This window comes from Cylas formicarius, unplaced genomic scaffold (assembly GCF_029955315.1).
Source record: "Cylas formicarius isolate icCylForm1 unplaced genomic scaffold, icCylForm1.1 PGA_scaffold_2__14_contigs__length_35257938, whole genome shotgun sequence".
Taxonomy (NCBI): Eukaryota; Metazoa; Arthropoda; class Insecta; order Coleoptera; family Brentidae; genus Cylas; species Cylas formicarius.
The window spans coordinates 3,973,085-3,986,474 of record NW_026844319.1 but is presented as its reverse complement, the minus strand read 5'-3'; the positions used below and the strand labels follow the sequence as shown (position 1 = coordinate 3,986,474).

At 35.5% G+C, this 13,390-nt stretch overlaps 2 protein-coding genes across 2 annotated transcripts; one reads left to right on the top strand and one right to left on the bottom strand.

Moving 5' to 3' along the window:
• Positions 1–2,297: 2,297 nt before the first annotated feature.
• Positions 2,298–3,850, bottom strand: LOC132697790 (small ribosomal subunit protein uS7). Its single transcript, XM_060663437.1, has 5 exons — positions 3,693–3,850; positions 3,277–3,421; positions 2,864–3,085; positions 2,459–2,674; positions 2,298–2,396 (listed from the first exon to the last, which is right to left on the bottom strand). The coding sequence occupies exons 2-5, from the start codon at positions 3,409–3,411 to the stop codon at positions 2,328–2,330; spliced, it is 642 nt and encodes a 213-aa protein (XP_060519420.1). The 5' UTR covers positions 3,412–3,421; positions 3,693–3,850; the 3' UTR covers positions 2,298–2,327.
• A 165-nt stretch (positions 3,851–4,015) lies between these two features.
• LOC132698400 (uncharacterized) lies at positions 4,016–11,680 on the top strand. The gene is made up of 4 exons (XM_060664436.1): positions 4,016–5,407; positions 10,174–10,512; positions 10,560–10,832; positions 10,885–11,680. The coding sequence occupies exons 1-4, from the start codon at positions 4,485–4,487 to the stop codon at positions 10,982–10,984; spliced, it is 1,635 nt and encodes a 544-aa protein (XP_060520419.1). The 5' UTR covers positions 4,016–4,484; the 3' UTR covers positions 10,985–11,680.
• Positions 11,681–13,390: the final 1,710 nt, after the last annotated feature.

Genomic DNA, 13,390 nt, shown 5'->3' with positions numbered 1-13,390 from the left:
CAAATCGAAGTACCAGTACTGATTAAGATGCCAGTAAACTGTCAAATAGAAATTAATGAAGAAAAATTCTTCAACTATGTGAAAATCCAGTTCGGAAAACCAATATTTTTACCAAAAATCCCATTGACAGAAATGAAAGCAATGAAAGTCCTGGATATCTCCAGTCTTTCAAAAATAAATATCGACGAGATATATCAGCTGAGAGACTTAGCAGAAATGATAACTCCTATGGAACCAGTGGAAGAAGAAACGAATATGTTCCAAATAATTGTTATTGTTTTTGGAATAATCGTAGTTCTAATTTTAGCTTTCATCATTAAGAAGCTACTGTTCGGAAAGGCACGAGAATTGAGGAAAATCGCATCCAAAGAGGAAACCTGCCAGGGAGAAAATCTTGAAGTTTTTTCGAAAAAACACTCCGTTATTTTCGAAAGTTAAGGAGGGAGGAGTAATATGTCCCAAACTTCAGACGAAGCCCAAGATAAGCGAAGATAACGCATCGCTATTTATTCGATTGTAATATTGTAAAATACACTCTTAATTATTCCAACCTTTGTAACGGCCAGTTCGAATAAAACTTTATTTCGATTTCCATGTAAATAAATGTTTTTAAAAACGCTCTCCCGAATTTTGAACATTTAAGTAGTTGCATTTTTTTTTTACAAAAAGGCCTAATAATGTTTTTATCCGAATAAATTTTTATAAATAAAAAAGTTATCAGAAATTTTTAAAATGGTCGAAAGTTGAAAAGCCCCAGTTTCTTAAAAATCGAGCCCTTGACATGTAAGTCGACTTTGCTTTATCAAGTTGAGAAATGGGTTTTTGCCTGTTAAAACACTCCAATTACGACCACCCTGTACAGTTGGTTTTACTCAGGGTATGAGTACTTATCTGGACAGTGGTACTAAGTGTGCTGCTATCTTTTTCAACCAGGAAAAGGTATACAGTAGCATGATATACTTGGAATTCGTTTTGTTCCTGGCAACTTGTTTAAAAACAAGCCAAAAATGTGGAACATGAGCAGGGAGCTGTGCTAGAGCCTTTATTATTTAATTTATATACCAGGAACTTTTACGATCTGCTATATGGAAACTATGCAGCAAAAATTTTAAGCAATCCGTCAAGATTGCGGAATATCCGGATATAAGGGAAGTGGATTTTAACTTTATTTTAGATGAAACACCCTCATGTATGGGTACCCAAATTACACCGTTCCTAGATATTTAACATTTTATGTCAAAAATGAGGTTTACAAACCAGGATAAATGTAAATATTTTCCTGTAAAAATTTGCTGATTTTAAACATCCTGCAAGGGGGTACTTTGAGGATTTCGGCCCCTAATTTTACAGTTTTAAGTTGTTAGCATTGACGAGGCCAATCTTATGCACATGTTAAGTTAATATTGTAAAATTTTACAGGATTCGGTATGAGAAAAATATTTATTTATATATTATTTTATTTATTATTATATTTGGTCTGTGAACATCACTTTGACATAATATTAAATAAATATAAACATAATGTTAAATATTTCAGAAACTGTGAAATTTACAGGTATATGGTATTATACATAACATGAAGCAATATGTCTAGAAATTTCCAATCAATCCAAAAAAGTAATATTGGGCATTCCATTTAAATTTAGAAACTTGACACTAATTTCTGCCATATCTGGACATGTCATTATAAATTTTTGCCACTATAGTCTTCCCATTATCGATTGACGAAATTTCCGGTAAGACATCTTATATAAATGAATTGGGAAATTTAGATTTGGAAGAACAGTATTTGTCATTGGCGATTCTTCTTGAAAAGGCGTGGAAGTGAAAAACAGTTTAAAAATATAGGTCTTTGTAGCATTCAAATTAACCCTTAATAAAATAATGACTTCTATGGCAAAAATAAATAAATGTAGGTGTTCATCTTCAGCCATTACCAGTGATATAAAATGCTGTAGTTTATGTTTAAGAGATAAGCCAAAAACTAAATTTTAGATCTCATAATCTATTTTTAGCTATACACATTAAAATTAAATTCCTATTATTTTGTCAAAATGTCAAATATACTAATATTGCAACTTATTTTAATATCACGTTCCAAGTGTTAATAGTTTTAATAATTTATTAATATAGTCCTTCTGTCGATTGTTTTAGTTTGGGTCAGTGGTGATTGATTAATATTGAATACAATTTAATAATAATGACAATACTTATAATTGCTAAATTTCAAATATTTGTATGATGTCTATTTAAATAAATCTAATATTATTATTAAAGGAATTAAGCAAACAACAAACTTGGAGCAAAAATTTAATGACAGTTTATGTTTATCTGTTAGATTTGGCCACTCTTTCCAATTCGTCTTTCTTTTTGATGGCATAAGAATTGGAAGAACCCTTAAAAAAAAATGAAAAATCAATAACAATGCCAACAAGATCTCAAAAGAAAATGTCATTACCTTTGCGGCATTAATCAATTCGTCAGCCAAACATTCAGCGATTGTTTTAATGTTACGGAATGCCGCTTCTCTGGCGCCGGTACACAACAACCAGATTGCCTGGTTAACTCTCCTCAAGGGCGATACATCAACGGCCTGCCTTCTAACTGTACCAGCCCTTCCGATTCGAGTAGAGTCTTCGCGCGGGCCAGAGTTGATAATTGCGGTTACTAAAATCTACAAAAGTATGCATCATCAAACATACCATACATCTCTTCATGCACTCAATAAAAATAAAAAAATTTAAAAATCAGATTTGAATATCTACACAATATTTTCAGAAGAGGTGTCAGAAAATATAAAAGTTCTCATCACTGAAGCAACCCTCTAACCCTCTGAATAAATAATCCCCATAAAAAAGCATACCTGAAGTGGATTTTCTCCAGTAAGCAAGTGAATGATTTCAAATGCATGTTTCACAATGCGCACGGCCATTAACTTTTTACCATTATTCCTGCCATGCATCATCAATGAATTTGTCAACCGCTCCACAATAGGGCACTGAGCTTTGCGAAAACGTTTAGCGGCATACCGACCTGCCGAATGAGGTAGATACTTTGCGTTTTTTTCTTTCACAGCAATATAATCCTAAAAATAACAACACTTGCAAACACAGCAATAGAACTATGTCATTAATTGTAACTAATTTAGAAATTTCAGTAAAAGCTTTAGAAGCCTCAACAAAGTTTTTCTGAAGAGGTGTCAGAATAACAAAAACTAATTCATCATTTAAAACAGTAAACTTGGTATTGGGGAAAAGAAGGTGAATGTGTTAATACCTGCAAAGACATATCTGAGACCTGTACATCATCGCAGTTCCACTTGCCGAATAGTTTGATTTCAATTTCCGGCATTTCTGCAAGTTTTGATGCCACAGCCACTTGGGCTCCTTCATCTCCGTAAGTATCCGACATTGTACAAAATCTATAAGAGAATTATAAATATACATTTTCATAACAATATTAAACATAACGCGGATTCTTATTAAGAAATTGAATCAGATGTACTTGTTTATCAACAATGGATTGTACAATTTCTGCCAAGAGGTGTCAGAAATTAAGAGAACTCATCACAAATGGGAAGCATGTTTGATTTCAGGGCGAACACGTGTAATCTGCTTACAAATGTGTAATAGAAATTGATTCCGCTAACTCTTTATAAGAAACATCTAAACAATTACTTGCACTATACTCACATATTATTTATGAACCAAAATATTCACAGGTTAATACACTTAAGCAAGTATCAAAAATTCAACGTGAACCGACACTCGCCATTTGTAAAAGAACCCGATGTCAAATTTCACAGGAAAAGGAAGTATGTGCTGCCATCTTCGGCGTCAAATTTTAACTAAGGATAACGGATGCAAAAAAGACCTCCCTTTTTCTTCTGCGCCAAAATACCAAGATCATTCGTCCAAACATGGAAAAACATATAATTTTTCTATAGATCATGGAGGGATGGATGGCCCGCATATTTATTATATTATAACGTGATATAATATTGACTTGCTCCTTATCAAATGGCTAAAATTTATCAAAAACTTATTTCGTTAGCTCGGTTCTAGTTTACTGTTTGATTGCATTCGAGCAAAGTACTTCATCGGGGATATACTGAATTTACACAATTCACTATGATTGATGACGTGTAATCTACAATCTATAATTAAGTCCGCTAACTGGTCGTCGGAGTGTGTTTAAGCAATTGAAATATTACTGGGAGAATAATTGAGAACCATGGTTGAATCTAAAATTTGCTCACCAACCAACACGTTTTTTCTGTATTTGACGTAACCCGCTGTGTATGTGTGTTGTCCTTGGTGTCCAGTTTTTGTTTTTATGAAAAGTAGATTTTTTAAAATTCCATAATGTAGCCATTGCGAATTCCTTAAGTTGATATTTTGCGGAAATTTCTGGCAACTGATTTTTACTTATTCTTCGAATATGTATCCCCATCGATTTATGTTATATTAAATATAAATCTTAAAATGTCCAACACCAAAGTGCCTCCGGAAGAATCACTGCCGAAAACTGGAAAAGTAAGCGAAGTCTGCCAAGAATGGATGGTGAGAGAAGACAGCGCTCTGGCCTACCGGCTACAGAGCCAAGAGTTTACCGACCATCTATCTGGGAACAAATTCCGAAATGCTGTGGTACGAGAAGATTTTCCTAGAGCCAAAAATGAACAAATTAAAGAGCAAATAATGGCTGAACAGGCGGCTGCAATTTACCATAGAATGTTGGAAGAACAAGAGGAAATTGACAAACAAGTCGCCAAGGAACTAGCAGAAAAATTAGAAAAGGAGGATAAATTACGAAAAAGAGCTGTTGAGTTGCGAGACCAAGATATTGCCAGACAGTTGTTGGAAAATGAAAGACTGAGGGTACAACGTCAACAGCAGTTAAATCCTGTACAGATGTCGCCCCATAAGGCTGCGTTTATAGAAACACGGAACCATTGTCATAATATATCACCTCATAGGCTGCCACCACACTCTGGCTACCAGTCATCTATCTTACCCAAAAGACAAAGTTTAGCTATGCCATTGCCACATGAGCCACAGTCTAGCAGCAGGATGGAAGTGCCTAGGAAAAATGGTATTAATACCGAGCTTGATAGTGCAGAATTGTATATGGAACCTTACAATCCAATTAGCAATTTATCGGACCGGTTGGATCATATTGCCTTGCCATCTGAACTTGAAGAAATTGGCATACCAGTAGATGAAGTAAATGAGAGAAGAATTCAGGAGGAGCAGGATGCTAAACTGGCAAGAAAATTGCAAGAACAGGAAAGTAGCTTGGAAGATACTTTGGTTAATAGAGATAGGATGCTGGCGATAGAGGCACAAGACAAGGAGCTGGCAAAACTGTTGCAGGAACGAGAGAGAGCAAAAGCTAAGAGAGCAAGGTAAAGTCATATTGTTATCAAATTTCCTTTTGCAACCCTTAAAATTTTTAGAGTTATGCACCTGGGTAACAATTCATCTACATCAGTAATATTTTCTTTATTGTGAATAGTGTAATTCTTGTATTTCAAAGTAATTGTGGAAATATTCTAAACAGAATTCATTTCAATTTTATTTTTCTTTTCTTTACATTTTTTAAAAACATTTTGTTTTTTTATCCACTTGCAGCTCTAGTTTTTTATTCTTTATGCATTAATATAGAGAAATAGTTGTTGTCTTACTCTTCTTCTTCTTCTTCCAATGCGTATCCATTAATGGATGTTTGCGATAACATTTTCCATTGCTTCTCTGTTTCTTGCGATATGTATCAACGTCTGTACATCATGCAGGCCAGTCCACTGTCTGATGTTTCGAAGCCACGACATTTTTTTTCTTCCGATCCCCCTCCTGCCTTCGATCTTGCCTTCAATCAACAGTTGTAAAAATTGATATTTTTTGTTTCGCATGATATGCCCCAGATATGCCGTTTTCTTCTTCTTAATTGATTCAAAAAGTTCACGTGGTTTGTTAACACGTCTTAGAATTTCATCGTTGGTCAATCTAGCCCTCCAGGGTATCTTGAGAGTTCTGCGGTGTAGCCACATCTCAAAGGCCTCTAATTTGTTTATTGTAGTTGTCTTCAGTGTCCACCCCTCCATGCCCTAAAGGAGCACCGACCAAACGTAGCATTTCACGAATCTCATTCTTAGGTCAAGGGCAAAATCGGAGCAGGTTAGCACTCTTCTGAACCTCAAGAAAGCTTGTCGGGCCTGTTCTATACGGTATTTTATTTCGTTGTCCGATGTCCAGTCTTCGAAAAGCCAGGTACCCAAGTACTTGAATTTGTCCACTCTTTCTATGGGTCTAGCGTTAAATGTTATGGTGGAGTTTTGAAACGTGTTTAGATTCTTGGATATGATCATGAATTTTGTTTTTTTTGGTATTAATATTTAAGCCCATTGATTTGCTCTGTTCTCCTACCTTATTGACCAGTTGTTGTAGGTCGTGTATATTGTCAGCGATTAGGACCGTGTCGTCCGCATAACGAATATTATTAATCCAAACCCCATTAACCTTGATTCCCATTTCCACGTCTTCTAAAGCCTCCTGGAAAATCGCCTCCGAATATAAATTGAACAAGAGTGGAGACAGCACACATCCCTGTCCCACTCCCCTCCTAATCTGTATGGTGTTCGACATAGTATTGTCCAGTTTTATTTGTGCCGTTTGGTTCCAGTACAAGTTCTCTATGCAACGGATGTCTTTTTGGTCTATATCAAGCCCTTTAAGAAGTTGGACTAACTTGTAGTGTTTTACGCGATCAAAAGCTTTTTCATAATCTATGAAACATAGACAGACATCCTTTCTCTGGTCGTAGCAGTTTTGGACAAGTACTTGTGTTGCGACTATCGCCTCTCTTGTACGTAGCCCCTGCCTGAACCCAAATTGTGAGTCGCTCATGTTTCTCTCACATTTCTTGTATATTCTTTGATGTATGATTTTAAGAAATATTTTTAAAGTATGGCTCATCAGGCTAATAAGCCTGTAATCTTCACATTTTTTTGCATTGGTCTTCTTAGGCAGGGGGATAAAAGTAGAGGACAGCCACTGTTTGGGATAATGACCTGTCTCATAGATAGTGTTAAATATTTTATGTAGTCCTGTGATGCCTCTTTCATCGAGTAGTTTAAGCATCTCTGAAGGAATTTCGTCTGGGCCAGCCGCTTTGTTGTTTTTTGAGTTACGTATAGCTTTTTCAATCTCGTCTTTAGTAATCGATAGACCAGTTAGGGTGTTATCAATACTAACTGGGGGTCTTTCATCGTCAAAAAGTTCTTCTATATACTTTTCCCAAACATTGATTTTCTCATTGGTATCGAGGGCTATATGGTTATTTTTATCAACTGTTATATTTGGTCTCATTTTTTTATATATGCCAGCAGTCTCCTTCAGCTTTTTGTGCAGATTGAAATCGTCGTGCTGATTTTGTAGTTGTTCTATCTCAAGGCATTCCTGTTTGAGCCATTCGTTTTTTGCTATTCTAATCTTTGATCTTATAAGTCTTTGAATATCTTTGTACGTGCTGCCGTCTGTTTCGTTTTTATGTTTTCGACGTTCATCCATTAACAACAAAATTTCATCGGTCATCCATCTTTGTTTTTTGTTCTTTGCTTTATAACCTAATCTGTTTTGCATTGAGTTTCTTACAATGTCCATCATCCCTGTCCAAGATTGCGTAGGCTCTTCCCCAATGTTTGTTGTTATTGTCTGGATTTGTGTGTTTATTTCGTCGCACATTTCAGCCTTTATTATTGGATCCTTAATTTTTTCTAGTGCTATTCGTCGATGTACGGCCGACTTTCTTTGATTCGACAAAGCAATCTTTATGACGGCTACCAATAGTACATGGTCAGAGGGCACATCTGCCCCAGGATACGAGCTGGCTCTTCTGACGGTTGAGTTGAATCTCCGGTTGATGAGGATGAAATCTATTTGATTCCGCACTACATTTTGCAGGCGGTCCGCCGGGGACCTCCAAGTATAAAGGCGGCGAGGATGAAGCTGAAAGAATGTATTTGTGATTTTCATGCCTTCTTCCTGGCAGAATTGCAAGAGTCGATCACCTCTCTCGTTCCTTTCTCCAAGACCATATGGTCCGACCACACCCTCAAACTCACCCACTCCTACCTTAGCATTGAAGTCACCCATAATAATGTTGATGTCATGTTTTTTGGCCAGTTTAAGAAGTTCTTTGACTTCATTATAGAATTTTTCTACATCGTGGTCCGGTGAATCCGCAATTGGTGCATATACTTGTATTATGTTAATATCGTTTGGCTTAGCTCTGAGTTTCAGTAAAGCGGTGCGGTCCGAGTACGGAACAAAGCCCACAACAGATTTCATTAGTTCTTTTGTTATGACGATTCCCACACCTTTCCTGTGTTTAGGATCCTCATTGCCAGAGTAGAAGAATACTCCGTTTTCCACACTGCACTCCCCCGCATTAGGCCACCAGGTCTCAGCCACTCCTAGAACATCTAGCCCGTGTCTATTCATTTCTCGCGTAAGATTTGCTAGTTTTCCAGCTTCAAATAGGCTTCTCACATTCCACGTTCCAATCTTTAATGGTTTTCTTAGGTTTGCTCTTGTGTTTAGTACATTCAAAACCGTTCCCCCCGGAGATCCGACTGGGGAACTATTTAAACCTCCGGAAAATTTTGAGTCAAATGTACTCATGTTATTGTCTAGGGAAAAATAATAAAGGTGGTATCCCGTTGCCTTCCTTTATGCCAGTCTTGGCTTGGAAATCGGCCGCCCATTCTGGGTCAGACGCCGTTTGCAACCGCCCAATCTGGGAACAGACGTTGCCGTTGTGCTTTTATATTAACCCTAAAAGCAGGGCTGCCACTTACGCCGGATTCGCCGTATCGGAACTCATTTTTACGCCTTCACCGCCGGTGTGGTCTTCATTCGTAACCCTGAACAAGGGGCCCTTACAGGGTACTATCAGCCGGAGCCAGCTGAACCCAGGTTTTTTAGCGAGGTGTTACTCCTCGACCCCTCCTCCTTCCTTGCCTCTTGCGTGGCAAGGCCCCAGGCTTGGGACTGGTACAGCGGAGTTCTCTTACTCTTCAGTAATGTCTTTTGTTCCTCATTTTTCGGTACAAGAGATTTCATTTTTTAAGAAGTGGTGAAAATTATTGCCAGTGGCTTGTGTTAAATTAACAAATAATAAATTTCAGAAAATCCATAATTTTTAAGAGGGGCATAAAAATTAGATTTTTGTTTTTTTTTAAATTTGCCTCTTCAACTTTAATAAAGATTTTTTTTCATAGTAGGCATGTTTAACATATTTAGGTTTTAATTAAGAAAATTATTATTTTTTGAAAAAAAAAAAAAATTAAATCTAACAAAAGCAGCCGAACTAATTTTTTTAAAATAGAAACCACAAATTGTTCCTTTTCATTAATAGACAGTGCCAAAATTAAATAAAACTCCAATAAAATTTTAGCAATAAGTTATGATTTCACCTAGGGGTTAACCACTGCAGGCAGTGCAAAATCATGAGCAATCTCAAATGACATTAGACGACGGCTGACGTGAGGCTGGTTGATGATAATTGAATTACGTGCAAAAGTTTCTTGTTTTAGTTTTGAATAGGTCATCGATGCCATTTTTTTTTTTAAATAATATTACAGCAGGTTCTAACAATATATAGGAGTTGTTTTACCGAACCGGAAGCACTAAAGAGGGAGGCTTGAAATGTAGATATAGGCTTTATGCGTTGTATAGATAGCTACTAGAGATATAGACCGCCCTACGTCCTACGCCCTACCCTTCGGATTTCAAGCATTTTACAGATAACCACAAAGATTTTATTGATTTCATGATAACACAAAGATTAGATAGATTTTCATTCGGTTTCGTGAAGGAATCAGACAAAAGGCATAGGTATTAAAGTTTGTACTTTACTTTTGTTTAAACTATCTACTAGATTGGTCTAATAAGAGTTTGTACTAGTGTGACACCGAATTTTAATGATTTTTTTGTCTAGACCAAGACTAATGCTATAAATATTGATGAATAAATTAGTAAGTTAGTAAAATGTGCTGTTAAAATTCAAAAAAAAAAAATCAGGCGTTGAAGTCGTTTGAAATTCATTTTATTTTCTATAAATTATCTACTCAAGATTTATGTAAAGTTGACAATATTTCTATACACTTCCTAGGGAACGAGCTAGACAAAAAGGTATTGCTAGGAAACAGCAACAGCAACCTGCACCTGGTAGTCCACAAGACCCAAATAAAACTCTGCTGATGCCAGACGACTCGTACGCCTTTCCGGCAGATATAGTCACGAAGCCATTATCAAATGTGCCAAAAAATATTGCCGCCGTTTCAGATGTGTATGCTGTTCCTAATGCAGACGATGAAGACATCAACTATAGTCTTCCAATTGATATGATTCCATCTGGTTCAATTGGGGGTCATAATATAAGCAACAAAACAACTGACTTGGAAGCGAGCTGTTCCGGATCTATTGGAAGACCGACCCATTTGGATCTAAGGTAAAGTGGGTATTAGCATCTGTATTGTCAACAAGCGCATTTCATAGATCGCCACTTAATAAAATGGGGAAGCCACGCTATCCCGAGCCTGATGTATGCAATACCAACAGTAGCAGTGCAGGCGGCATTTCAGCTGAAACTTCTCCCCTGCAGCATTCAAATATAGCCATGGCGATAGATCCTACTTATACCAGACGTAGCGGTTATCGACCGCCTTCTAGTTATGATACCACTCCAAGTACAGTTACCACATCAACGTCTAGCAGCAGCCCGGGCGTACTGTTGTCAACACCAGTTGTTGAAGAACTGGAAGATGATTGGTAAGTGGTTTTGCCGACCTAGTTATTCAAGTTTGATATGGTTGCATTTAAGCCCTGCACCGCCTTATATGCCCATACAAGGTCAAAGGCGTACTTCATCCTTAGAAAAAAAGAAGAAGAAAAGCAAAGATAGCAGCTGCAAGCAGCAATAGGTGAAGTATCAAATGAGTGTTACCAGTGGTTCTTTGGAAGAAGGTTAGAATATTTTATTAGTTAACGACTTAAATGTCAGTATTGCAAATTTATTACGAGAGATTGCCTATGCCCAAACATGATATTGACATAAAAATTACCAATAATTCAAAGCCCAAATTTGGGGCAGCTCTCTAATTTTATGACCACAGCAATTTGGATGATTTGAATTCCCCAACTTTTTCTGATTTTCCCCGTTTTTCAAAAATATTGAAATAGTCACTCGGAAATAAACAAACATTAAACAAAACTCTTGTTGCAATTTTACATTAGACGTTTAAGCTGTGCCTAAAAGTTTTGGTTGGTCTGTCAGTCTGGGTTAAAGATTATTTACCTTGCAGTTTGACATTGCCAAGTCATAGTTTCATTGCATTACATACTGTAAAAAATAAATTTGTTTGACAAAATTAACAACATTTATTCAGCTTTTCTGTTACGGACTATTTATTTGCCGCACTAGGACCAGCTACTTAATTTGTTAATATAGTTGAAGTTGCTGAACACTCCCGTTTAAGCTTTATTATTAATGCCAAAATAAGGTGTATTGATTTACCCTTACCTCCAAAATTTCTGGTAGACTTCGATCCAGACCTTTTAGGGATGTCCGTTATATTTCTAAAATAATTAAAAGTCCGAGACTTTTAGTGTGATGACAAAAAATTAACAACTTTCCTAAGGAAAACGCCGAGTTTTTTTTAATTGCAGTAATGTTTCAACAGAAGAATCTCAAAAATTTACAATATAGGAAGGCTAAAAAGAAAGGCAATGAGTTATTAAGTATTTGTGAGTTTTTAGTTTATATAAAATAATATATAATTTCCATTGTACTAAGTTTTTACTTACATTATGTGCTTTGAAGAGACGAGTTAACCTGCCAGTCTCTTGAGTTTTTTTAACCACTGAAAAACTCATGGTGCTCCACCTACATTGAAAACTTGTACATAAAAGTTGGCATAAAATATTTCGAACATGTTTTTCTGTTTTAGCTCTCCATAATTTACAGTGTATTGGTAATTATTAGAGTTATTAATAATCAAAATTAGGTAATGAATTCGGTTATGTCAACTGATATTCCTAGTTAGGCATTTTTTAAAAAGTTTTTGTTTTACAGAACGGTGCATTTTTATATACTTAGATTTAGATAATTTTTTTTACGCGTTAAAAAAAAAGGAAAAGGCGAGTTTGTGATTTTGCCCAGTACCTTTGTGTATAACCCAACGAATATTAACCTTAACACCAAAAAAACACGTGCTCAAATGTTTTACTTTTAAGTTGGTAGTGCGTCTAGTGACATTTTTAACCCTATCTATTGGTGGAAGTTTTAGTTACTTTTGTATATTTTATTGATTCTACATATCCTCGTATAGTATGTTTTATTTATACATATTCATATATTTATCAAAAAACAAAAATAAATATTTTGTGTTAAAAGAATTGCATTTTAGTTTCACTACTGCCATTGCATCACAGAAGATTAAATTTGTTGAAAAAACACTTGAATTATCTGGGGTGACTCAGGTTTCAGATAACTAAAAAAGTTGGCTTTCCCAAATTTCGTGTGTGGCTTTAATAGGTAATGCAAACCTGGGTATTTCAAGTGAAACACCGCATTTGTATTTTATCACAGAATCCAGTTGTTAAGAAAAAAATAAATACAGTAATGGTTATGACTTACCAGCTGGGAACTATTATTAAGGTATGTTATATCAAAAGTTCAATCAAACAGGCTTAAAAACATGCTTAAATTTTTGTTTTCATTAATTCTTAAACATTATATATTATTATAAACAAAAGCGTAAATGATATAACAAAAAAAATATTTTTTTTAAAAAGGAAACACAATTTTGTGGTGTAAGCACATATGTATTTACATTGTACATGCAAAAACAAAAATAAAATCTAAAACTATTTTGTAAAAAAGGACGTTATTCGAGTTTGCTTTTGGAGATTTATAAGAATGATTTGCTGTAAATACTACTCTATTTCCAGAGATGCGCTTAAAATACAATCTTTTGCATTTCGTCTTCTGTAGGCATATTAGTTGTTGCAATATTGGCATCAACAAAATGGTCTACTGTAGTGATGTTTAATTTTTTGAAGTTAATATTATTTTTGGTTAATCAAACAAGGGCAAGTTTTCTTCCTATCGAACTCATAAAGAGTAGGCTAAGTATATTTAAAACAATTCTTAATGGTTTTTTGAGAAACTTGTTGCCATGCATTCAAAAACCATTTCAATAGCATCCAGCAAATTTATTACTACTGGTGTGTCATTTTCAATTCACTTAAGATTACTGATCATAAGATGTCGTCGGTAATGAACTTTCAAACTATGAATAAATCCTTGATCCATTAGTCATAGAACT